This window comes from Erpetoichthys calabaricus, chromosome 9 (genome assembly GCF_900747795.2).
Source record: "Erpetoichthys calabaricus chromosome 9, fErpCal1.3, whole genome shotgun sequence".
NCBI lineage: Eukaryota > Metazoa > Chordata > Cladistia > Polypteriformes > Polypteridae > Erpetoichthys > Erpetoichthys calabaricus.
Genome location: NC_041402.2, coordinates 141,737,804 through 141,765,184, shown reverse-complemented (window position 1 = coordinate 141,765,184; position 27,381 = coordinate 141,737,804). Strand labels below are relative to the sequence as shown.

Below are 27,381 nucleotides of genomic sequence, written 5' to 3'. Positions count from 1 at the left end.
CCGGATCAAACGCTGGGAATCGCACCACATGGCTGTAGTGCAGGTAATGTACCTCATTCGGGACACAATGAGCAACTGATCATTTGACAAAAAGTCAAACCAGCGGTACCCAAGGATTCTCCAAAGAGACACAGTACTGAAGGAGTCTAGTCTTCATCTCAGCTCACTAGATAGCGTCCATGTTTCGCTACCATATAGCAAGACAAGGAGCATCAGGACTCTAAAGTCACGGACCTTTTACATAGATTTTGGGAGCGCCACACAATATCCCCAGAATTATAAAAGGTGGCGATAAAAGGTGGCGGCAGTGCAATGGTGTGAGGAACGTCTTCCTGGAACACATTACAGGGGCTGATTCCCACAGAAGAGCATCTGAATGGTAAGGTGTATCTCAATATCATTGTTCACCAAGTTCATCCCTTCATGGCTACAGCTTGTCAACCACGTCACGAGGTCCAATTCATCATCAATTGGTTCCAAGGACATAACAGTTAGTTTTCATTGCTTCAGTGACCTACACAGTCCCCAGACCTCAATCCAATTAAGTATCTTTGGGAGGAGGTGGAAAGGACTGTCTGCACCAGGACTATACGGTAGGCTAATTTTCACCAATTATACAACATGCTTGAAAAATGTAATCTAGCATATTAAAGAATCCAATACCCAGACAATTCCATGCTATTCTGAAGGCCGAAGGAGACATAACATGCCACTAGATAGGTAAACATAATGAACTGACAACTCAGTGCACAATCAGTGACTGGACTCAATTTTTACCAGTTTTAATTTTCTGCATGTCTAAAACGACTAAACTATCAAGGCCTACTCATAGGCATTGTGAAATCCAAGCTCCTGGCGCACTGACCTTATGTAAAGGAACAACTGAAGTGTCAGATGTGCATTTATAGGGATAAAGAGACTTGAGATTAGCTGATGTGATAAGCAGACATTCAGTTTGTGCACAAAAAATCTTCTGGAGGGTCAAGTCACTTTAATTCTTCTCTGACACCAGAACTGATGTAAAGATCTAAATGAGACTCTTGACCATCATTCTCTAAATGTGTATTTTGCATGCTGGACTGTCTGTCATTTCTTTCAGCTTTCTGGTTTCTGCTGTCATTGGCTCTCCTAGATATCGGTGATGCACCTTCAGCAGTAGAGGCCAGACTGAAGCTAAAGACAAACCTTTCTGCTAATCCTACATTGTATCGATGACCTTTTTACCTTTGTGATTTGGCTGTCTTGAGCTGTGGATTGTTTTGCATAGCATTTATTTTTGCTGCTATGTATGTGTAGTGCATTATTTGATAATCTTGTATTAAGTCTACTGTTATGTAAATCCATGTAACTGTTTATCATGTAATGTAATCTCATGGGGGAACTGGATGGCGTATTTAGGATAAACTGCCTTTTTTATTGACTGGTGACACAATGGTTAGCACTGCTACACTTTGATCAATGCCCCATCATTACCTAGGTGCAGACCCTATATCTGTGTGGGTTTTTCTCCTATACTCCAGTTTTCCTTGCTCATTTCCAAAGAGACACAGTTTAGGATAACTGGTATTTTCAAACTGGCCAAATGTGCATGAGTGGGCTCTGCAATGGACTTTCATCCTGTGTGGGATTGTTTCCCATCTTATGTGCAGTACTTTTGGGATAAGCCATAGACCCTAGTGCCTGAGTTGAGTAAAGTGGGTGTCAGAACGGGCATCCCAGCCAGAATGGAGCACGTCCCATTACCTGGACTATATGCCAGTGTTATGGCCCAAGCAAACTGGCCGGACGGACAAGGAAATAAAATTGCACCCAGCCAATGAACTACAGCAGAAACACTGAGAAAAGCCGTCAACTGAAAGTAGTTCCATCCCCATATGTCAGGTGGCACTGGTCCTCGTATGGCAACCCAGTCGAGACTCCAGCAGGGATACTTGGGAGATGGAGTCTGGAAGTGCAGCCCTGTTGGGGTCCCTGGGGATCGAGAGAGGGCGTTGTCCCTCTCTATTTTTCCTATGGCCCGGAAATGCTTCTTCAAGGACATACTGTGACATCAGAAGCATTTCTGGGTCTGACTTCATTTGAGCCAGAGCTGGGAGGCAGTGGGCAACATTCAGTGGAGGTAGAGAAGGAGGAAGAATTGGTTATTATTGTGTATTTTTATTATTGTGGCCAATTACTGGCGAAGAGAATTGCTTTGTGAAATAAAAGTCCTTTATTTTGTTGTATTAATTAATGCGTGGTGTATTGCTGTGTCTTGAGTTTGGAACTCTCTGGCACCCCCTTGTGGTCACAATGTAGTATGGTTTATGGTTTATAGGGTTGTACTGTATTAATAGTGTAACACCAATAATAATACATTTTATTTATATAGCGTATTTCCCATGCTCAAGGCATATTATATCAAAGAAGTTGGTCTTAATTGTCTTATTTAGATTGATTCCTATTCTGATTAGGTACAAGATCTATAAGTATTTACTGAAGGGAATTTTGTTTTTTTACTTTTCCCTATATATATATCAAAACTATTATTGCTTGTCCATTATTGCATATATTATTGCATGTAATATATATGTATTATATATTAATTTATTAAATATTACTGCATGTCCACGGGTGCTCCAGTTTTCTCCCACAGTCCAAGGACATGCAGGTTCGGTGAATTGGCATTGCGTGCATTGTGTGTGTGTTGACCCAGCGATGGCCTGGCGCCCTGTCCAGAGGTTGTTCCTAAATTGATGCTTGCTGGGATAATCTGCAGCTTCCCTGCGACCTGCTCAGATCTGAAAATAGATGAATGAAAGTAAGAATTTCACTGTACTCCATACATGACTCTGTATAATCTACATAAAGTACTCAACCCACCTTGGAAGTTTTCATGTTTATTGTTATGCAACATTGAATGACAATGGGTTTACAGTAATCCCTCCTCCATCGCGGGGGTTGCGTTCCAGAGCCACCCGCGAAATAAGAAAATCCGCGAAGTAGAAACCATATGTTTATATGGTTATTTTTATATTGTCATGCTTGGGTCACAGATTTGCGCAGAAACACAGGAGGTTGTAGAGAGACAGGAACTTTATTCAAACACTGCAAACAAACATTTGTCTCTTTTTCAAAAGTTTAAACTGTGCTCCATGACAAGACAGAGATGACAGTTCAGTCTCACAATTAAAAGAATGCAAACATATCTTCCTTTTCAAAGGAGTGCGTGTCAGGAGCACAGAATGTCACATAGATAGAGAAAACAATCTCTGGCAAACAAATCAATAGGGCTGTTTGGCTTAAGTATGCGAAGCACCGCGGCACAAAGCTGTTGAAGGCGGCAGCTCACACCCCCTCCGTCAGGAGCAGACAAAGAGAGAGAGAGATAGAGAGAGACAGAGTTTGTTTTTCAAGCAAAAATCAATACGTGCCCTTCGAGCTTTTAAGTATGCGAAGCACCGTGCAGCTGCACAAAAGATAGCAACGTGAAGATAATCTTTCAGCATTTTTAGACGAGAGTCAGTATCGTCTAGGTGTGCAAACAGCCCCCCTGCTCAATCCCCCTACGTCAGGATCACAGAAAGTCAGCGCAAGAGAAAGAGAAAAGTAAGCTGGGTAGCTTCTCAGCCATCTGCCAATAGCGTCCCTTGTATGAAATCAACTGGGCAAACCAACTGAGGAAGCATGTACCACAAATTAAAAGACCCATTGTCCGCAGAACCCCGCGAAGCAGCGAAAAATCCGCGATATATATTTAAATATGCTTACATATAAAATCCGCGATGGAGTGAAGCCGCGAAAGGCGAAGCGCGATATAGCGAGGGATTACTGTAATTGTTTTTTATTACACTGATCAACAGAAAAAAAAATGCCTTAATGTCAAAGTGAAAACAGATCTCTGCCAAGTGGTCTAAATTGATTACAAATATAAAACACAAAATAATTAATTGCATAAGTATTCATCCTAAGTCATTGGTGGTGCTGCCATTTGTTTTTAGAAGTCACATAATTAGTTAAGCAGAGATCGCCTCTCTGTAGTCAAGGGGTTTCAATTGATTGTAGTATAAATGCTCCTTATTGGGAAGGTCCAACTTGTGGTCAGTCAGTATCATGCCCTAATCTACACAATGGAGACAAAAGAGGACACCAAGCAACTCTCTGAAAAGGTGATTGAAAACCACAAGTCAGGAAATGAATGCAAGTAAATATCCAAGTCACTAAATATTCTTTGGAGTGAGTGCAGTTAAATTAGCCTTTGAGAAATGAGAAGAGTATGGAATAGCTGAAAACCTGTCTAGAGCAGGCCATCCACAAAAACTGAGTGATCATAAAAGAAGAAGACTAGCAAGGGAGGCCAGCAAGTGACCTATGAGAACTCTGAAGAAGTTACTAGTCACAATGGCTGAGATTACAGGACCTGTGCATACAGCAACTGTTGCCCGGTTTCTTCACCAGTCGCAGCTTCATGAGAGAGTGGAGAAGACAAAGAGAGAGAGAGGTTTGGAGCCTGCGCTGATTATAGCACGCTGCAGACGCACCACACAATGAACCACCTGGATTGTTACCCAAGTGCAGCGGGTGACACCTCAGGACCACAATGCAACAGAGTGAGGTTTTTTACAATGGCTGGAGTGCCAATCCTGCCACCAACCCCCAATTTTTCCTTATAAATTAGAGGACCTGCTTGCAGGGCTGGATGCAGATTAATGTCCTACCGAGGACAAAGCAATTGCAGGTTAAGGGTCTTGCTCAAGGGCTCAATGGAATAGAGTCACTTCTCGCGTTCACGGGATTTGAACCGACAGCCTTTCAATTGCTGGGGCAGATCCCTAGACTCAGAGCCACCACAAACTACTGTTAAAAAGTGCACATGACATTTTGTCAGTAGGCATGTGTGAAACTCTGAGGTTAGCTGGAAGAAGGTGAGACCACATTTGAGCTTTTTGGCCATCAGACTAGATGCCATGTTCAAACATTGCTCATTTTCACAAATATACCATCCACACCTTAAAGCATGGTGGTGGCAGCATCATGCTGTGAGAATGTTTCACTGTAGCAGTCTCTGGAAAGCATATGAGGGCAAAATAAATGCAGGAAAATACAAAGAAATCCTGGAGTAAAACCTAAAGCAAGAAATCTGTAGCTTATGAGAAGATTTGTTTTCCTGCAAGACAATAACCACAAGCATAAAGCCAAATCAACATAGGAATGGCTTCACAACAACAAAGTTAATGTCTTGGAGTGGCTGGGTCAGAGTTCACATTGCAATGCAACTGAGAATTTGCTTGCCAGACTTGAAAAAGGCTTTTCACTCACAACCACCATGCAACCTGACAGAGCTTAAGCAACTTTGCAAAGAAGAATCGGGGAAACATGTCAGCGTCCAGATGTGCAAAACTGATGGAGACAGAGCTGTGTACACAGACTCACGGACAAAACAACTGCCAAGGCATTCAGTTATTTTGTGTTTTATTTTTGTAATTAATTTAGATCATTTTGCAGAGATCACTTTAAAATTAATTTTTTTTATTTCTATTGATCATTGTCAAAAAAGCCAAAGTAAATCAACTGTGATTTAGTGCTACATAATACTTAAATGTGAAAACTTCCAAGGGACTGACTACTTTTTACAGGATCTGTATATATGCAGTATATACGGAAAGTATTATGATGGGGTTAAATTTCAATATTTGGTAACACTTTAGTTTAGGTACTACAAAAATGCATCTATTACTCATTTACTCTTATGTAACAAGACCTTAACAAAGGCTTCTTTTGGTCTTTTTAAAACTTATAAAACATAAGTTGATGGGGTTATTTATCTCTAGGCCGTGTGGCATATTGACATAATGGTAAAAGTGACTTGTTAATATGAAAGATTCACATGTCTTATATTAAACTAGGGGGCTCCGCCCCCTGCTCGCTTCGCTCGCCAACCCCTGGTGTTGGGAATGACAAAGAGCGTGATGTATGAATGAGATATAGAATAGTGTGAAGGTGTAGATGATGCAAATAGAAAGCAAACAATAAAGTGTGTGGCACAGTGTAAAGGTTTATTGGAAAATTTCTTTGTACACGCCGTTTAAGTGTAAAAGGTAATTCCAGGTCAGAACTTGTAATGTCAATGAAGATGGTTATTGTTGTGATCAGAGTCAAGTTTGTCAGAGCTTAGAAAGAGTTGTGTCTCTCCAGGAAGTAATGGAATGACTTGGGTATTTATGTTTTCCACATTAATACTTTTTGGACATAATATAGTGCATTGTGTTAAAAGGGGCATTTGGTCTAATGAGATTGCTGTTCCAAATCTGTCTGTAAGTAAGTCGTTGCAGATAAAGGCTTGAGGAATTGTAATAATATGTGGGTGAAGTCCATCTGTATTGGTGAGTGTACCATCTCTCAGTTGTAATAAGCAATTGTTATGATCTGGTTCTGGACATCGTATCTTTTTTACTAACTGTATCTTTTGAAAGCAATGCCAATTGTCTGCGTATTTTAAGGTGCACTGAACAATAGCTGAGCGCATGGCATATGGAAGAATAGCTAAGCACTATCTAAAATCTCCTCCTAATAAAAGTACCTTTCCTCCAAAGCGAATATTATTATTCATAAACGTTTGTAGAAGTTTATGAATGGTGTTGAGTAAGTGACTGGATGCCATTGTACATTCATCAATAATTAACATTTTTGCAAGACGGATGTCACGTGCAGTGCCACCGTTAATGTTCATAGTGGATACCGATTTGTAGGATCTAATGCAGTTGATAAAGATTTCACTTTCAGGTACATCGTTAGTTAGAAGCTTCTGTAGATATTCAGGATATGAATGTAAAGGAGGCAGTCTAATTTGACCCTTTTGACAACAACGTGTAAATGTATTACTTGTATTGCCAGTTGTTTCTTCAGGGAAGTGAACTGAATGACAATGATTGCAAATGACATTCATTAATCCGAATGAATTTTCCTGGTGTATGTTTTGCTTGTGCCGTTTGAGAGGCGCGTTGTTGCATGTGTAGTATTTGGGACGTGTTGTTTTGGAGCTGTAATCGATTTGCCTGTGCTGTGTGAGAAGCCCGTTGTAGCCTTCCTTGCCGTTAACGTATGTCTGAGACGGGAGGTGTTTCGTTTTGAATCCGTGCCTGTTGCGATGCAGCACTTTGATTGATAGATTGCGTCATGTGGATCTAGGATGTAGATTTGTGCATATTTGCGTTGTTGATTTGTTTCAGGGTGCACTGTTCCAATGCGATGCAGTATTTGTGCACATATGCGAAAGCAGTATGGGCCATTGCCTTTTGGTGGCCTGATATTTACTCCGGTAGATGCAAAAGCAAATGAACTATTGTAGGATCTAATGCAGTTCATAAAGTTTGTACTTTTAGGTACATCGTTAGTTAGAAGCTTTAGTTGAGCTTTGCGTTTTGGAGCCGAGACATTTTTTCTTCTAGAAATATGGATAAGTAATAAGGAGTATTGCACTCACTGTTAATATGGAGCCTTTTCTGCGGTTGAACGGTTAATAGTGCCTTATTGTAATGAGATCCACCTATGCTGCATAGTGTGAATTGTGTTTGGTCCCATTATCCGAGCAGTATCGTTTTGTACCTGTGATCGTGAATTCATGACTTGTTTGTTCTTGAGCGTGAGAAATATGGATAAGTAATAAGGAGGATCACACTCACTGTTAATATGGAGCCTTTTCTGCGGTTGAACGGTTAATAGTGCCTTATTGTAATGAGATCTACCTATGCTGCATATTGTGAACGTGTTGAGATGACGTATGTTTAATACGGACGGTTCATTTAGAAATGGGGCTTTGTGTGTCATTTGTTATTTATGTTACTGTGGTCGTGGGTCTGAATCGTCGTTTTTGTGTACATTTCGTGTGCTATGTCCGTAGTCTGTCCCGTTTCGTGTCCAATGGGCTTTGTGTGGTGCTCGCGGCTTCTTTTTTTTTGTGTGCTTGTGGCTTGTTGAATCCTCCTCTTTGTGTGCGTCCCGTTTCGTGTGCAATGGGATTAAATCCTCCTCTTTGTGTGTGTCCCGTCCGTTGCTTGTGTGTGTGTGTGTGTGGGGGGGGGGGGGGGTTTGCGGGCTCTTTTTTTTGTGTGCCAGGGGCTTGTTGAATCGTCCTCTTTGTGTGTGCCCCGTCCGTTGCTTGTGTGTGTGTGTGTGTGGGGGGGGGGGGGTGTTTTGCTCGTGCGGCGCTGTGTGCGTCGCCTGCGTTTGACTCCTTTTTTCTCTGCTCACTCCTTTTTTCTGTGGTCTTGTCCGCCTCTCGCGGCGCCTCATTTCTTGGTGCGCCTGCGCAGTACATCTTTTTGCGGCTACGGCCCATGGCCGGATGTCCCTGCGTCCATCCGGTTTAGCATTCTCGGTTAGTAATATGGATATATGTAATATCAAGAGAAATGTGTCTCAGTTAAGCAGCCTTAGACCACTCCAAAGTGACGTTTTGCTAGTAGGTCACATAGCAGAGCCGAATAAAAACCTTACTGATACTTTTTAAGTGTTATGAAGACCCAAACATATGTATGTTAAGGTCTTGTTACATAATAGTAAATGAGTAATAAATGCATTTTTGCAGTACCTAAGCTAAAGTGCTACCCACTCAGTCTAAATGAAACTCATCCCAGTTGCTACCACTATTAAATCCTAGGAGCTTATTAGTTTTGACCCCAATTGCTCTGGCAGTTTTTTTCTCAATGGAGATGATCATTTTAGTTTATTGAGCAGTGGTAACTTTTTTCTTAGCCTTGTTTTCATGTGACAAACGCTGAGTACTGGTGCCCTCTGGTGGCTAAAATATGTGAAACAGGAATAAGTGTGAAACACCTGGCCTTTTCAAAAATACATTCTGTTCCTGTTTAAATTGTAAAAAAAAGCCCACAGCCCTGTTATCTAATTATGAATCATAAAAGACACACAGCAGGATCTTTTCTGAAAGAAAAACTCAGCGATAGAGTTATCAAAACAAAGTACTACATGTACACACAGGACACAACCTGCCCTTTGCAGAATTCACAGAACTGCCTGTTCACAAGTAGGCATCTGCCTTAGGACCGAATTTATGGGCATTGTGCCCTTCACTGCTGCACACTTTTCAGTTTTACAGAACAAAATGACATTTCGCTTCTTGATTTCCTACTGTGAAGTGCTTGAACAAGTCAACAGTTTTGAGTTTTTTGCTGTAAAGCTAGTACTTGGTAAGGTCACTCAAGCCATTGTGGTGCTCCAGACTTGCCAAGCTTTCAGCTAAAGTAGAATAAGGTGAAGTAGAGCGTTAGCTAGGGATTGGGGCATCTTCTGTACTGTCCACATCAATGCCACGGAGCAAAAACAATTTTTCAGTGTTGTTTGTAACTAGGGACTTCATTATTAATGGAATTGAGAAATTACAACATTAGAACAACTATAATGAGGAAAGACCATTTAGTTCAACAAAGCTCAACAATCCAATTTACCTAATGTCTCCAATATTATGTCAAGTGAAGTTCTGAAACATCTTTTGCAGCCAGTTAGAAAATACAATTGCTGCATGCACTCTAAACTAGGGCACACGTTTAGGGAAAGCCCATGATGGCCATAGTTTGGGGTATCAAAAGAGACCAAGGAGGAGCTGATCGTACAAAAAACCAATTGGGCTGTCGGGTATTTATTTCCAAAACAGAACAGAGTTTTCACTGCCAGGAAGGGGAAACTGCACCCACAGCACCTTTGTATATTGCCCTTAAGCATCACTGATGCCCAGTCACACACAGTTTGGTAAGGTTTCCCCACAGGTGTAACTGAGCCATTTAACAACCCTACATAATACTCATGGTCCTGTTGAGAAGTTTGTGGGTGATTTTATGTGGACAATAAAAAGAAACAGGAAAAGGAATGAGTGGATCAAGCAGTGTTGACATAACAGGCTGAGCTCAGGCTAAAAGTGCAGGGGAAGGATAAATGGTGCAATTGAGACAGACATCAGCGAGATATTCCCTGGTGCTGTGAATGGTCCACATGTCCACCAATAACACTCACTATGCAAACAGCATAAATTGCAATTTCAAACAGCTGGTACTGATGACTATCACTGGGTGATCCTAGAATCTTGTGCCACACAGATTATGTGAATAGGTACTTTGCCACCGCAGGAACTTTTTTCAGGAGCCAGGGACTTTTTAGAAACACAGGAACTTTCATAGCATTCCTGCTCGAGACATTTTTAGTTCCTTGTACTTTTTTAGCTCCTACTCCAGGGTACGCACTTTTCGTTCAACCAGGAATTGTCATGGGTGGGGCTCTGGCGATGAATTGTGCTGATTGGTTGAGCACAAGCACCGGCACCATCTTATAAATCTGTTAGTAGACTTTGGAGAGTTAGCGGTGAAGACAGGGTGCCTCACTTTGTACTGCATCACTCTCCATAGCCACCTCTCTGGTGCACAACTCCTTGAAATAATCTCCCTTATGGAAAAGCGATTGCTTCAAAGCAAGAGGGGTCCCCCGTGAACTCCTTTGCACTGTGTCACTCTTCATAGCCACCACCCTTGTGTTCCATTTTATGCGCCACATCAAAGCAATAATCTCCCCTGTGAAGCCACAATCGGTTTGAAGGAATAATGTAGGATTGTTCTCTGTGAGCTCCCGAACATGTCACACTCAAACCTGCTTAGTCCTTAGTCCTAGGAGAAGGAGGCCATTCAGGGTTCTGCCAAGACATATGAGGGGGGAACCCAAAAATAACCGGAATTTTGTTGTTCTTAGGTTGGTACTTGTAGTACGTGGTTGGGCCGCTAGGGTGATCTAGTTACACTCCTCACAAGTCAGTCTGCCAAGTGCCATCAGTCTGGAAGGTTGTGCTTGTGTTCAGTGAATGTTTTTGTAAAAGCAGGTTGCACAACAGTGTGAGAAGGAAACGCCCTGATTTGTGGGAGTCGGGCGATTGGTTCTTTCATCATGACAACGCTCCATCTCAAACTGCTCTCAGCATTCGCCAATTTTTGGCAAGAAACGGTATGACAACCCTGAACCACCCACCCTACTCACCGGATTTAGCTCAGTGTGATTTCTTTTTGTTCCCTCGGATGAAAAAAGACTTGAAAGGAAGGCATTTTGCTGACGTCGAAGAGGTAAAACAAGAAACGACCAGAGCATTAATGGGCATTACTTCAGACGAATTTAAAAAATGTTTAGAACAATGGAACAAACGGTTAGATAAGTGTATTTCCGCCAATGGAGAGTACTTTGAAGGAGACTAATTGTAGTTTGTACAGAAAATTAAATTAAACACGTTTTAAAAATATTTCTGGTTATTTTTGGGTCCCCCCTCGTTTAAGATATTGCATGGTCTCTTCATGTCATTTCAAAAGTGAAAGATAAGATGTACCTTTTGAGTGCTGGCAGCAGGAACAGTGAGTGTGCTCTGTAGTGGACTAAACAGGAGTAAGAAGTTCAACCAGGTAAGCCAATTAGTGATTTCTATTAATTAAAATGAAACTACGTTTTTAACACATTCTTGTTTTTATGGGGCTGGAGAGTAGTGATGTGTTTCATGTTGATTAAGCATGCAAGGAAGAATTTCACTGTACTCTGAACATATGACAATACTACTACAGTAATCCCTCCTCCATCGCGGGGGTTGCGTTCCAGAGCCACCCGCGAAGTAGGAAAATCCGCGAAGTACAAACCATATGTTTATATGGTTATTTTTAGAATGTCATGCTTGGGTCACAGATTTGCGCAGAAACACAGGAGGTTGTAGAGAGACAGGAACGTTATTCAAACACTGCAAACAAACATTTGTCTCTTTTTCAAAAGTTTAAACTGTGCTCCATGACAAGACAGAGATGACAGTTCTGTCTCACAATTAAAAGAATGCAAACATATCTTCCTTTTCAAAGGAGTGCAAAGCAAGCAGTCAAAAAAAAAATCAATACGGCTTTTTGGCTTTTAAGTATGCGAAGCACCGCCGGCACAAAGCTGTTGAAGGCGGCAGTTCACACCCCCTCTGTCAGGAGCAGGAAGAGAGAGAGAGAGAGAGATAGAGAGAGATAGCTAGAGACAGATAAAAAAAATCAATACGTGCCCTTTGAGCTTTTAAGTATGCGAAGCTCCGTGCAGCATGTCCTTCAGGAAGCAGCTGCACACAGCCCCCCTGCTCACACCCCCCTACGTCAGCGCAAGAGAGAGAGAGAGAGAAAGAAAAGTAAGTTGGGTAGCTTCTCAGCCATCTGCCAATAGCCTCCCTTGTATGAAATCAACTGGGCAAACCAACTGAGGAAGCATGTACCAGAAATTAAAAGACCTATTGTCCGCAGAAACCCGCGAAGCAGCGAAAAATCCGCGATATATATTTAAATATGCTTACATATAAAATCCGCAATGGAGTGAAGCCGCGAAAGGCGAAGCGCGATATAGCGAGGGATCACTGTACTACTACAGTGGTGTGAAAAACTATTTGCCCCCTTCCTGATTTCTTATTCTTTTGCATGTTTGTCACACAAAATGTTTCTGATCATCAAACACATTTAACCATTAGTCAAATATAACACAAGTAAACACAAAATGCAGTTTGTAAATGGTGGTTTTTATTATTTAGGGAGAAAAAAAAATCCAAACCTACATGGCCCTGTGTGAAAAAGTAATTGCCCCCTGAACCTAATAAACTGGTTGGGCCACCCTTAGCAGCAATAACTGCAATCAAGCGTTTGCGATAACTTGCAATGAGTCTTTTATAGCGCTCTGGAGGAATTTTGGCCCACTCATCTTTGCAAAATTGTTGTAATTCAGCTTTATTTGAGGGTTTTCTAGCATGAACCGCCTTTTTAAGGTCATGCCATAGCATCTCAATTGGATTCAGGTCAGGACTTTGACTAGGCCACTCCAAAGTCTTCATTTTGTTTTTCTTCAGCCATTCAGAGGTGGTGTGTTTTGGGTCATTGTCCTGTTGCAGCACCCAAGATCGCTTCAGCTTGAGTTGATGAACAGATGGCCGGACATTCTCCTTCAGGATTTTTTGGTAGACAGTAGAATTCATGGTTCCATCTATCACAGCAAGCCTTCCAGGTCCTGAAGCAGCAAAACAACCCCAGACTATCACACTACCACCACCATATTTTACTGTTGGTATGATGTTCTTTTTCTGAAATGTTGTGTTCCTTTTACGCCAGATGTAACGGGACATTTGCCTTCCAAAAAGTTCAACTTTTGACTCATCAGTCCACAAGGTATTTTCCCAAAAGTCTTGGCAATCATTGAGATGTTTCTTAGCAAAATTGAGACGAGCCCTAATGTTCTTTTTGCTTAACAGTTGTTTGCGTCTTGGACATCTGCCATGCAGGCCGTTTTTTCTCCCAGTCTCTTTCTTATGGTGGAGTCGTGAACACTGACCTTAATTGAGGCAAGTGAGGCCTGCAGTTCTTTAGACGTTGTCCTGGGGTCTTTTGTGACCTCTCGGATGAGTCGTCTCTGCGCTCTTGGGTAATTTTGGTCGGCTGGCCACTCCTGGGAAGGTTCACCACTGTTCCATGTTTTTGCCATTTGTGGATAATGGCTCTCACTGTGGTTCGCTGGAGTCCAAAAGCTTTAGAAATGGCTTTATAACCTTTACCAGACTGATAGATCTCAATTACTTCTGTTCTCATTTGTTCCTGAATTTCTTTGGATCTTGGCATGATGTCTAGCTTTTGAGGTGCTTTTGGTCTACTTCTCTGTGTCAGGCAGCTCCTATTTAAGTGATTTCTTGATTGAAACAGGTGTGGCAGTAATCAGGCCTGGGGGTGGCTACGGAAATTGAACTCAGGTGTGATACACCACAGGTAGGTTATTTTTTAACAAGGGGGCAATTACTTTTTCACACAGGGCCATGTAGGTTTGGATTTTTTTTTCTCCCTAAATAATAAACACCATCATTTAAAAACTGCATTTTGTGTTTACTTGTGTTATATTTGACTAATGGTTAAATGTGTTTGATGATCAGAAACATTTTGTGTGACAAACATGCAAAAGAATAAGAAATCAGGAAGGGGGCAAATAGTTTTTCACACCACTGTATATGCGAAAAGCTGAACTGTGCCTGTACTTGCTGCTGACCAATAAGCTAAACCTATGGTCAGCGAATATCAGACCACAACAAAGTAAATGTAAGATGTTGGTGCTCATTAACAACATTTATCTACAGTTTAAATTATATGTTGCCAAACTGGAGGTGTCAGGCAACTGAGAGCAAAATTGAACATATGGTATGAAAACAGAGTTAAAGAGTATATCAGGTAAGCTGATTTGCATTTTCTATTAACTAAAATGAAGTTCTGTATCTTGATACAGAATTGTTTATCATGCCACCCGAGAGTGTTAATGTGTTACATGTTGGTTGGGCATGCAAGTAAGAATTTCAGTGAACTCTTTACATGTGACAATGCTGAAACTACTAGTAGCGGTTACAAGGCAGCCAAGCTGCTCACCCAATTTAAAGATGACCTGTTATCCAGCTGCCATCCTTTTATTTTTCTATTATTGTGATGAAATTCTTGCAAATCATTAATGTAACAGTAGCTCTGGGCGGAAGGCAGGAAACAGCCCTGGATGATGTGCCAGTCTGTTGCAGCACTACTAAAATTACAGTAACTGCAAGTACTAGCAGCCCCAGTAGTACTTCACCATTGGTCAGTTTCGGGTGTTGTCAGTACGGTTGCTGGTGGGAAATAAGGTATTGTGCAGACTTTAAAGGTGTACAACAGGAAGCCAAAAAAAAAAAAGGACAAACATCCATCTTTTGAATTTCCAAGGTTTACCCCACCTCTGTATTACAAATCAATCATTAGATTACAGTTTCTTTCTGGATTTATGTGCATGTCTTGTGCCAGCTTGATTGTAGGAGTTTGTCTGGGTTTGTAAATGTCTTTGTCAGGGGAATGCGCACAACTTCAATAGATCTTCACATAACAACTGGAACATGGTAGGACAAAACTTTCATTACATTCAGGGAACTGTTCCCTTGGCATCTCCTTTCATTTTCACCATCATCGCATCTGTGGAATCAAACTGTTTGTGGACTGTATTGTGAGTGTTTATTATTAACTGTTTTCTGCTCAGTGATTGTTCAGGTGTTATTTGCCTAGTGTTTGTAAAATATTTATCACAGTTGGGGAAATTTGCATGAACTTTGCCTGCCTAATAATTGTTTTTTTTTTGAATTTTATTTATTTAATGTATACTTTTTTTATCAATTCATTTGAACCTCTTTATTGCATGTCTCTCTGTTTGATTGTATGTATGCCGGGTCAAGGCTGGCTATGTTCCTGGGGTCCCAGTAATAAAATAAATAATTCACTATTTTTGGATGGTGTGAATCTTAGCATTTCTGAATCACTACAAAACTGTAACAACAATAACAATGTACTTCTTGTATAGTCCAAGATCATACAAGGAATGTTGCAATGTGCTTTAACAGGCCTTGTTTTTTAACAGCCCCCCAGACTCGACTCCCTAAGAAGACAAGAAAAAACTCCCCCCAAAAAAAACCCTTGTAGGGAAAAAAATGGAAAAACTCTTTGGAAAGGCAATTCAGAAAGACAGACTCCCTCAACACCCTCCACCCAACCCCATTCCAGGTAGGCTGTGCATGCAGTGGGTGTCAAAAAATGGGGTAACTACAATACACAAAACAGAACACAAGTATATGTGACACACAACCAAACACTCATGGGGGAAGAAAAATGTAGCACTCAGAAAAAATCCACTCAAACATAGGGAAAACATGTAGGTTCCACACAACAACAACAACATTTAATTGTACAGAACATTTTCGTACGAAAGTGTTAATTCAAAGCACCTTATAAATACTGAAACTTTAGTCTCCTTCAAAGTATTCTCCATGTGAATTAATGCATTGGTCCCCACAGTTTTTCCACTAGTGGAAACATTTTTGGAATTGCTGATGAGAAACATTGTCCAATGCCTGCAGTGATTTTTCTTTGACTTCCTCCATGGTACAAAAACGCTTTCCTTTGAGTTCTTTTTTAATATGCAGAAACAAGAAACATTCACACGGAGCAAGATCAGGCGAGTAGGGAAGGTGGCAAGAACTCCAAGACACACAAGTGAATTCAGAAATCTCTTCAATAGTCCGATGACAATCTCCGTAAATTGCATTGCAAGCTTTTTCAAGATTTTCGTCATTCCTAGATGTGGACGGTCGGCCATATCTTGGTTGGTCCACAAGTGACATTTCCCCTCATTTGAAACGCGAAAACCACTCGTAAACCTGTGTTTAACTTAAGGCTTCCTTTATAAAAGCAGTTTCAACCATCACTACAGTTTCAGCAGCTGTTTTCCCTAAGAGAAAACAAAATCTAATGCAGACTTGCAGTTCTTTATGATCACCCATCACAAAAATCTCAGAACATATTTAATAAGCACCAAGAAAAACCGACACGGAATGTTGTACGAACAATACAGAGCAACGCCATTTGGCAGACTGCCACAGAATATTGTAAGTACGCTACACCTAGTGGCAAAATTCGCAACTAAGTCTAGATTGCGCACCAGGTACAGATTCCAGTTAATTTTGGGTACCCCCTCATACAGTATATTAAGGTCAGAAGACCATGTAAAAGAAGACAAAAACCTCCAAATTAACCAAGGCCAAGCCCCACCTAGACATTCTACTGTACTGAAATGTGATAAAGTTATTTATTACTATTTACGTACTGACAACAACCATGCACAGGATTTGAACCCAAGATGCGACTTCCATGAGGCAGCAGTACACTCACCATTGTGCTACATCAGTAACCCACACATTTTCTGAAAATAGAGTGTTTCCTAACTCTTTAGAAATTGATGTGTTTGCTTTATTTAATTTCTTACTCCATCCACAAATTAAAGCAATTATAGATTGTGCTCTTCACTTACCTTGAGAGTACTTGCAGATGAAATTATTCTTAGTCTCACAATTATCATCATTCCATTGAAACATGTACAGCCCCTCGGTCCCGACAGATGCAGAAGGCTGGTAGTACATGACCACACACATCTCATGTCCACATGAAGGCTCATCTAGATGCCAGTTTCTGAAATTCAAGCACATGCCTTGTATCAGTTACCTGTGGGCAGGTCAGCCATGAGCATTTAAGAAAACTGGGACAAGCATAGGGGGGGAACACTGAAGACACAGCTTCCATTAGTTAAGCTGCCTGAAGCTGAACTTCACAGAGGTTTACTGTCGCAATGCTGCCATCTTGGCTAACATTTCATTTGCAAAGACATGTTTCCTGTTTTTGAAATGGACTTCTCATCTGAAAGTTTTAGCAGCAGTAGTAATAGTAGTATTGTTCTGTGAATTACAAAGACAGAGATTAAGAAAAGGTACAAGTGATTGTGATAATGATTCTTAGATCAAGTTGAGTTTGAATCCTATATTTGATCTGTTTGGAGTTTGCACTTTCGACTTGTGTCGACATGACTTTTGCTATCTCAACTTCAAAGATGTCTATGCTACAGTAAGTTAACTGGTCATTCTAAATTGGCTCTGTGTGAGTGAGTGGGCCCTAAAGTGGGCTGGTCTTATGGCCCACCATGACCCTGAATCAGATTAACCTCATTGGCAATAACTCTGAGCCTGACTCAGGCTCAGAATTCATTGTCCTAATGGTTAAGCCCAAGTCATGCTCAGGATGACATGTAATGATTAGCTTTAAAATGTTAAGCATGAATAAATGTAGGGACAGCATTCTGCTGCCATCTAGTGGATAAAATAACATTATGCTGTAAAAAATCCTGAATGTCTCTATGCCACTGTTTCTTAAACTATGGGTTGTGACCCATTTTGGTTCACGGGTTGTTTGATTTTGGTTCGCGAATACAGTGATCCCTCGCTATATTGCACTTCGCCTTTCGCGGCTTCACTCTATCGCGGATTTTATATGTAAGCGTATTTAAATATATATCGCGGATTTTTTGCTGGTTCGCGGATTTCTGAGGACAATGGGTCTTTTAATTTCTGGTACATGCTTCCTCAGTTGGTTTGCCCAGTTGATTTCATACAAGGGACGCTATTGGCAGATGGCTGAGAAGCTACCCAACTTACTTTTCTCTGTCTCTCTTGCTCTGACTTTCTCTGATCCTGACGTAGGGGGCGTGAGCAGGGGGGCTGTTCGCACACCTAGACGATACGGACGCTCGTCTAAAAATGCTGAAAGATTATCTTCATGTTGCTACCTTCTGTGTGCAGCTTTTAAGTATGCTGCACGGTGCTTCGCATACTTAAAAGCTCAAAGGGCACGTATTGATTTTTGACTTTGTTTCTCTCTCTCTCCCTGCTCCTGACGGAGGGGGTGTGAGCTGCCGCCTTCAACAGCTTTGTACCGGCGGTGCTTCGCATACTTAAAAGCCAAACAGCCGTATTGATTTGTTTGCTTTCCTCTCTGTTTCTGACGGCCTGTGCTCCTGACGTGCACTCCTTTGAAGAGGAAGATATGTTTGCATTCTTTTAATTGTGAGACAGAACTGTCATCTCTGTCTTGTCATGGAGCACAGTTTAAACTTTTGAAAAAGAGACAAATGTTTGTTTGCAGTGTTTGAATAACGTTCCTGTCTCTCTACAACCTCCTGTGTTTCTGCGCAAATCTGTGACCCAAGCATGACAATATAAAAATAACCTTATAAACATATGGTTTCTACTTCGCGGATTTTCTTATTTCGCGGGTGGCTCTGGAACGCAACCCCCGCGATGGAGGAGGGATTACTGTACACAATTGTATTCAGTGGGGAAGGGTCACGTATAGTTTGCCACGTGTCTCGTGATGGCTAACCATGGACAGTTTAAGTAATCGACATAGCTCTGTTTTGACCTGTGGCATCAATTCTCCAAGGAGAAGGGATGGATGTCAGCAATTCTGGGACATGAAGACACAAAGAAGACATAGTGATTGTCAAAACCTGCAGACGGTAATTTTGAAACATACAGTAATACCTTTACTAGACTGTTTTTAATTTTGAAATTTTTTATGTGTACTTTTTAATGTATTTTTAAATATTACAATGTGCAATTTGTGTTTACTTTTTATTACTATGCACACTTTACATTAATTCACATTTTATTTATTTCCAATTATTTCAACTTTTTAAATTTATTTATTCTATTATTATTGTGCTTTTATTTTCAATCCATATGTATTTATTGTGGTATTTTATTTATATAAACTTTTTCCATCCATCCATCCATTTTCCATCCCGCTACATCCTAACTACAGGGTCACGGAGTTCTGCTGGACCCAATCCCAGCACGCAAGGCAGGAAACAAACACCAGGCAGGGCGCCAGCCCACTGCATGGCGCACACACACACACACCCAATTTAGGATCGCCAATGCACCTAACCTGCATGTCTTTGGACTGTGGGAGGAAACCCACGCAGACACGGGGAGAACATGCAAACTCCACGTAGGGAGGACCCAGGAAGCAAACCCGGGTCTCCTAACTGCGAGGCAGCAGCGCTACCCACTGCGCCACTGTGCCGCCCTTATAAACTTGTTCTTCTAAGAAATTAAATACATTTTGTGTTTGTTAATTTCTCCCGTTTGATCTTATTAATTTAGACTAAATAATGGTAATAAAACTGTACCATGTCGAGACTAAGGGGAGGGTGAAATGGAGGGTCCCTTGGAGTTTTTTGCCTTGGGCCCCCAGAGTTTCTAGAGGCTCTAGTAGGCCAGAGAGCTTAAGGTGCATTACAGGTAAATTAATGGAAGCAATTACTAAGGAAAATATTAAGTAGCACATGGCAAGAACAGGAGTTTTAGTGAACAGACAGCATTGTGTTTTATTAATATAATGGAATACTATGAGGAAGCAACAAAACAATATGATCCGAATCGTGCATATGATATTATTTATCTTGATTTTCAGAAAGCATTTGATAAGGTACCACATGAGAAGAAAGGCATCAAACTAAAAGTAGTGGGGGCTATGGGTGTTGTGTGTAGATGGGTGCAGAATTGGCACAGATGCAGGAAGCAGAGGGTGATAGTGCAAGGAACTTTGTCAGAATCAGGTGATGTAAAAGTGGTGTCCCTCAGGGGTCAATGCTTGGGCCTCTGCTATTTTTAATATATATAAATGATTTGGATAGGAATATAAGTAATAAGCTGGTTAAGTTTGCAGATGATCTAGAATCTGTTGAATCATCACAGCGGGACTTGGACAGCCTACAGGCTTGGGCAAATGAAATTTAATGTCAGGAAATGTAAAGTATTACACGTAGGATGTAAAAATGTTTATGAGAAGGATTTAGGAGGTGTAGTAGAATTGTCATTATTAACAAGATCCAGACAGTGTTCAGAAGCCATTAAAAAGGCTAACAGTATGTTAGGTTATACAGCACAATATGTGTGGAGTACAAGTCCAAAGAGATTATGCTCAAGTTTTATAACATACTGGCGAGGCCTTACCTGGAGTACTGTGTACAGTTTTGGTCTTCAGAACCAAATAGACATAGCAGCTCTAGAAAAATCCAGAGAAGAGCAACTAGGATGATTCCAGGATAGCAGGGGATGACACATGGAATAAGTTACCAAGTAGTGTGGTGGGCAGTGAAACTTTAGGGACCTTTAAAACTCGACTTGATATTATTTTGGAAGAATTAAGTGGATAGGACGGGCGAGCTTTGTTAGTGCCCTAAATAAAATACATTATCAATTTTTACAGTTTTGCCTATACAGTGATACCTTGAGATACGAGTTTAATTCGTTCCGTGACCGAGCTCGTAAGTCAAAATGCTCGTATCTCAAATTAATTTTCCCCATTGAAATTAATTGAAATGAGATTAATTCATGCCACCCCCCAAAAAACCACCCCAATTTTTTGGTAAATGGTTTCAACATAAGAAAAATGTATTTATAATGAACAAATATTGTATACAAACAAAATAAAACCTAATATATAGAAGAGAATCTAAAGAAATAAACAAACGTTGGCGAAGCCGATTAGCACATTGTAATGTTTTTTTCTTTCACTTCACTTTTGCGTAACTTAATTTTCTTCTTCACTAGTTTTTTTTCTTTTTTGTTACGCTTTCGTCACTTTCATTTGCAGGGCATTTCAATAGAAACCTGTCCAAGGAGCTTTGTTTAGTCCTCCTCTTTAGAATGTTTCTGAAATGAGTCAGGCAAGTGACATTAAATAGCACCGCTGCAAGTTCAGTTTCTTTTCAATAAAGTCAGGCGTTAGGCAAGTGTCATTAAACAGCGCCACTGTATGATCAGTTGTAATTTTTTCAGGGTGTTTCTTTTCTTTAAAGTTCAAAACTTTTTCTAACATTGCAAACACTTCCTTTATCTCACTTTAAGAGATAACCTCCTCCGCGATACCGATCTCCTGCAGAACCTCCGTATGTTGCTGCATCTGTAGTTCCGTCAACTCCTCTGTCGTCAGTTCCTCGGAATGTGCGGGGACAAGCTCTTTGATGGCTCGTATTTCGAATTTTGGCTCGTAACTCAAGACAAAAAAATCGACCTAGTGATGGCTCGTATCTCAAAAAAACTCATACGTTGGGGCACTCGTATCTCAAGTTATCACTGTACTTGAATGTGCTGAGATGCATTCAACTTCATTCATTTTTTGAACCTACTTACTTCCAGTATAGGCTGGCTGGATGGGCTTTAACTGAAGGAACCAGTCCTAGACTGTGGGGTTACTCTACTCTACCAGTTAAACTTGCACACACACCTTAAGGATGTGTTAGAAAACCAAAATACCTGGAGAAAATCTACCTGGAAGCAACCAGGAGAACATACAAACTCTACACAAACCTGGATCTGAAATCAGCACTCTGAAGCTACGAGGCAGCAGTACTAACCACTGCCTTATTCTTCCTCGTTTACCCTTTAAATAATTTCCACTGCCTTGTTAACACAGGAAAGTCTGTAGACTATGGTGCTCCTAAGAAAAACGTATCGTAAAAAGAACTCTATCACAGTATCTGTCCTTTTTTCTGACTTGCTCAATCAAGTTCCAGTTATCAGAGAGGCCAAGTCTATCCTAATAAAATCAGGCAGAAATCAACAATGAGTGAATGCCATTGTGTCACAGGGTGCACTCTCTCACAGACCCTAAACCGCAGTTACGGGCCCTTCAATCAAAGTAAATTGCACGTCTTATGGATATTTGAGAAAAATCAGAGCACCCAGAGAAAAACTGACACAAACACGGGAAGAACTTGCAAATGCCACGCGGCAATTGACTGCACCAATATTTCAAGTTAATTTTTTCTAGAGCTGTGAAGCAGCACTTATAACCATATGCCACTCTGCTGACTGTATGTTATGAATATCACGAGTCCTTGTATTATTTTATTAACTATATTTTTCTCTATTAAGAACCACTGAGAAATACTACACATGATCTTAGCCACTATATTTGCATATGCTTTCACTTGCACACCATTTGCACAACTCCTTTATAACTACATGATTGTGTTGATTAACTTATGTCATGTCATGTCATTTTCTAACCCGTTTAATCCAAACCAGGGTCACAGTGGAGCTGGAGTTTATCCCAGCTAACACAGGCCATAAGGCAGGAGCAAACCCTGGACAGGATGCCAGTCCATCGCAGGGTGAATACACACACACGCACACCAAATGCACACTAGGGCCAGTTTAGCATCACTAATTCACCTAATATGCATGTCTTTGAACAGTGGGAGGAAACCAGAGCACCCAGAGGAAACCCACACAGACACAGGAGAAATAACTACTCTTTACTCTTCAACATTGTGCAGAGGGGTATCTCAGAAAACACAAAATTTGTCGGACCTTGAAGCAGACTTGCAAAACGCCTCCTTGTCTGAACCTATCAGTGTGCCACCTTGCCGCCCATTTAACTCACGTTGTCTGTGTTATTTGTATATGATATTGTGTTCTGTTACAAGTAGCTCAAAAGGTAAATTCCTGTATGTTAAGTACTGGTGAATAAATGCGATTCAAATTTTGGAAAATAATTTATAAATTGAATAATTATTATTCAATAATAATAAGACAGCTCATAAGACAGCTGATGCCAACAGGCTGAACAAGCTGATTAAAAAGGCTGGTTCTGTCCTGGGTGTCAGACTGGAGAACCTGGTGGAGGTGTCTGAGAGGAGAATGCTGAAAAAGCTTCTCGGTATCATGGACAACTCCTCTCACCCCATGCATGCCTCCTTGATAGGTCATCAGAGCACACACAGCAAAAGACTCCAAATGCAGAACCGAACGCCACAGGAAATCCTTTCTACCTGTGGCAATAAGACTGTATAACTCTTCCTCATTCTGTAGGTGATCTTTTTCAGAATTTTTGTCATTAGGTCTCATTCGGTTTTTTATTTACTCATCTGTATGTTACTGAATGTTTGTTTCATCCCATCATCACATGCTGCTATCTCATTTATTCATGGCACAAACACTAAGTCACTTTTCATAACCACTTGCACTAATAATCTGTTGTTTTATTATATCTGTTATAGTTTTAGTTATAGTTGTTTGTTGCTTTGCATAAATTAGTTATACAGTTATAATACAAAATATTAGTTATAGTTATTTGTTACTTTGTTTAGAGTTGTTATTCTGTTTGCACTATTACTGTTCTTTTTAAACTCTTTACTACCTTATCTTTATTCCTCTTGTTGCACTGAGCATGTATATGACAAAAGAATTTCCCTCGGGATAAATAAAGTTCTTATGTTATCTTATCTTATCTTATCCCTGTCCTTTTGGCAGGCATCATTTTCTGAAACAATTTCTTCACTACAATCAAAAACCAACCCTGCACTTAAAGACCACTCCATTGCAGGGCACACCACATATCAGACTCTCACATCGCACCGTCCGTGATCTTCCAGTTAATCTGCTGCATGTCACAGCTCTTCTAACATGCATTCTTTGGGATGCCAGAAGAACCCAGAATTTCAGGGTAAAACTCACACAAACACAGGGAACACATGCAAGTGCTACATAGACTGCAAGTTGGGAACACATGCGGCACATGACGTTTAAAATAAAGTATTGAATGTGAATGCTACAAGTAGATTTGAAAATGGATGAATAATAAAAGTGAAATCTTTATGTAAAGGTAGTTAAAATGTTCAATATAATTACATAATGGGTCTAGAGAGTATACCTTATGAGAAAAACAGGCCAGTTTTAGTGAGTGCATCCCTGTTCACAACCAGACAGTGTACAGAAGCGATGCAGAAGACCAATAGGATGCTGCTTTACATGGCAACCTGTCAAGAAAGAATATGCTTCCAGTGTACAATGCATTTGTGTAGTCTCATCTGGAAAACCTGGTGCAGTTTTGGTCTCCAAACAACAACAAAGCCCTGTTAGATGTACTGCAGGGCTGTGAGGCCTGAAGTATGACGAAAAACTAAACAAGTTGAATCTGTTCAGTCTAAGCACCAATAGGACACATGGACACACAGCAGAAGTATTTAAATTATGATGGAACTTACTAGGGTGGATTCCAAAAACAAGGGGGCACAGATGAACACCAGCTAGAACTAAATTCTGCACAAGACGGAGGAAATATTTCCTCACATGGAGCATTGTGCATTCATAAATATTTCATTGGAAGTATACTAGGCACCTTGAACTTGGAAATGTTACAGTAGGTGAATAGGAAAGAAGTGTGACGTTGGACTGAATGGCCTGTTCTGGTCAAAACTGCTCTAATGTTGAAACCCAGATCTGCAAGCCTTCCAGAAAGGGATACTCATTCCAGTAATTCTCTCATTTTTTACAAAGTAAATTCAGAAGAAATGCTTTTACAGTAGGTTTAGACTTGACACCATAGCACAAATACAGCACTGGATGTTCTCAATGAGCTGCTTTATTTCTCCTTTCTATTGAAAATTATTTCCTGTACATTTCAAATACATCTGACCTTGGCCTTTGTAATTTCCTGAAGATGGCCTATTCTTACATTTCCTTAAGGGGTTTCTACAGGATATGGGTACAAAAGTGTGAAGGACGGGGGAAACACAAGGGAAGAAGAATGAATCATAATAATGAAAAGGCAAAGCAGTTGTTCAGTGCTGCTGCCTCTCAGTTCCAGGGTCCTAGTTTCACATCCCAAACCAGTCGCCGTCTGCGTGTCTCCCAGTGTCTATGTTTATTATTTTTTGGGTGCTTTGGTTTTCTTCCAACATCCCCAAGATGTGCAGATTATGTTAAGTCGCTACTCTATATTGGCCAAGTGTGGCTGGGTGTTGGTGCACCCTATGATGGAAATTCCATCCAGATTTGGCTCCTGATACTACTAAGGTCCAACACAGCTAATGAAATGAATATATTCAGAAAGCAAATGCATTGATTTTGTTTAGGTTATGAAATTACACAAATTATTAAAAAAATTCACTTTGTTCCATAAAACAGAAAATAAATACTTGGCTATCCAGAAACTGACAGACCAAGCCAGTGGTTCTTAAATGTTTCTTTTCTTACAACCCAATTTTGCCTTTCTTAGTGTCTTCAAGAGCCAGTCCATGACGACCATCAGATCCTTCAAGATTCGCTGGCAACTGTCATAGTGAGGCTGGAGGTGGCGGGGTTTCACCTTGGAGAATCTCCACCAACAATCATAGCGGACCAATGTCAGTTGCTTAAACTGCCCAAGAGACCCATCATGATACTTCGCATACCGTTCGTGACCATTGAAGACAATGGAGAGTAACAGCCGTCAGCGACCCAAAACAAACCATGGACTAAGCATTATATCTCATTCAAAATAAATTTGAATAAATGTTATGAACTAACCTCTTATCTATCTATCTATCTATCTATCTATCTATCTATCTATCTATCTATTTATCTATCTATCTATCTATCTATCTATCTATCTATCTATCTAAAAATTGAATTAAAAAGCAATAATTATTAGGTTTTCCAAAGAAAATGGTGGAGAATTTATAATTTAGTGGTTATTCTTTGCTTAGGTTTTCGTACTGTAAATAAATGCATTATGGTAGGGTTAGGTCTATGGAAACATTAGAATAAACGTTCATTTGAATAGTTTCCAAGATTTGATTGCAGAATGATGGAGCCAAAGTTATAAAGTCAAAGAATTCCTCTTTTTGGATGTGCAAGTTAGCAAAGCAAATAGAAACACTTATTACATAACTAGCAAAATACCCGCGCTTCGCAGCGGAGAAGTAGTGTGTTAAAGAGGTTATGAAAAAAAAAGGAAACATTTTAAAAATAACGTAACATGATTGTCAATGTAATTGTGTTGTCATTGTTATGAGTGTTGCTGTGTTTTATATATATAAAATACACACACACACATATAAACATATATATACATATACATATACACATATATATACATATCTACATATATATATATATATATATATATATATATATATACATATACACATCCACATATCAACATATATATATACACATATATACACACACACACGCTTTATGGGTGATGAATGTATTACTCTTTTTATGTTTATTTTATTTTAGAATCAACTCCTATCTGCGCACACCAGGGCGGCCGTGGGCAGATGCGTATGGTGTATTCACTCCATGTTATCGTGCATTGCGCTGTCAGTGGTATTTTGATAAAAGAATTTGAACAACATATAAGAAGCGTATAAATTATTAAACAGTAAAACATTAACATTTAAGAAGTAAAGTTACATTAAGTACTACTGCAGTGCCTTCGGGTATACCTCATTTTTTGTTTGCCCATTACATGCTTAAATGTATACATTTTTTGGTGCACCTACCCGAGAAACACGCGACATATAACCGAGGGTGGGAGAAGCATGGATTTTAAACACGCGTTGAGTTCATCTGCTGGTCTCCCTCGTGGAATAACTGGTAATGTTTGACTAAAATCTACAGCGAGTAAAACGACATTACCTCCTATTTTTTTTTACGATCTCTGAGATCTTGCTTTTTTCGGTTCAAGGCTTCATAAGCTCTTTTATGTTGTATGGTGTACTTATCCCAAACCATCATCTTTGAATGTTGCAAGACTTTCGCCTTGTATGTAGATCGGGGGTAATTACATTCATTGCATTCCTAGTCTGAATCACAATCTGATTGTATGGGTGGTTACCTGGCACTGTAGGGTTGCCACCCGTCCTTTAAAATACGGAATCGTGCCGCGTTTGAGAATGAAATTGCGCGTCCCGTTTTGAATCAATACTGGACGGGATTTATCCCGTATTTTTTTTATAATTTTTTTTTTAAAGCAGCGTCTCATGCAAATCATCCCACACGCATTTTATGAAGATGCCTCCTTTCCTACTTTTGATTGGGTAATACTTGATGTCATCGTTAGTTTGATTGGTGTTTTTAACTGTCCAGTGAGGAGGGCGTGTCTTTTAAGTAGAGTCTGCAAAGTGTTGGCACTGAGATGT

General features: G+C 40.3%; 1 protein-coding gene across 3 annotated transcripts in view; it reads right to left on the bottom strand.

The window, feature by feature from the left end:
- layna (layilin a) overlaps positions 1-27,381 on the bottom strand; it is a 99,084-nt gene that overhangs the window by 58,613 nt on the left and 13,090 nt on the right. For all 3 annotated transcript variants that reach the window (XM_028810260.2, XM_028810261.2, XM_028810259.2), the window contains one exon: positions 16,882-17,039. In XM_028810260.2, coding sequence (XP_028666093.2) covers positions 16,882-17,039 — 158 coding nt within the window. The remainder of the gene's footprint in view (positions 1-16,881; positions 17,040-27,381) is intronic.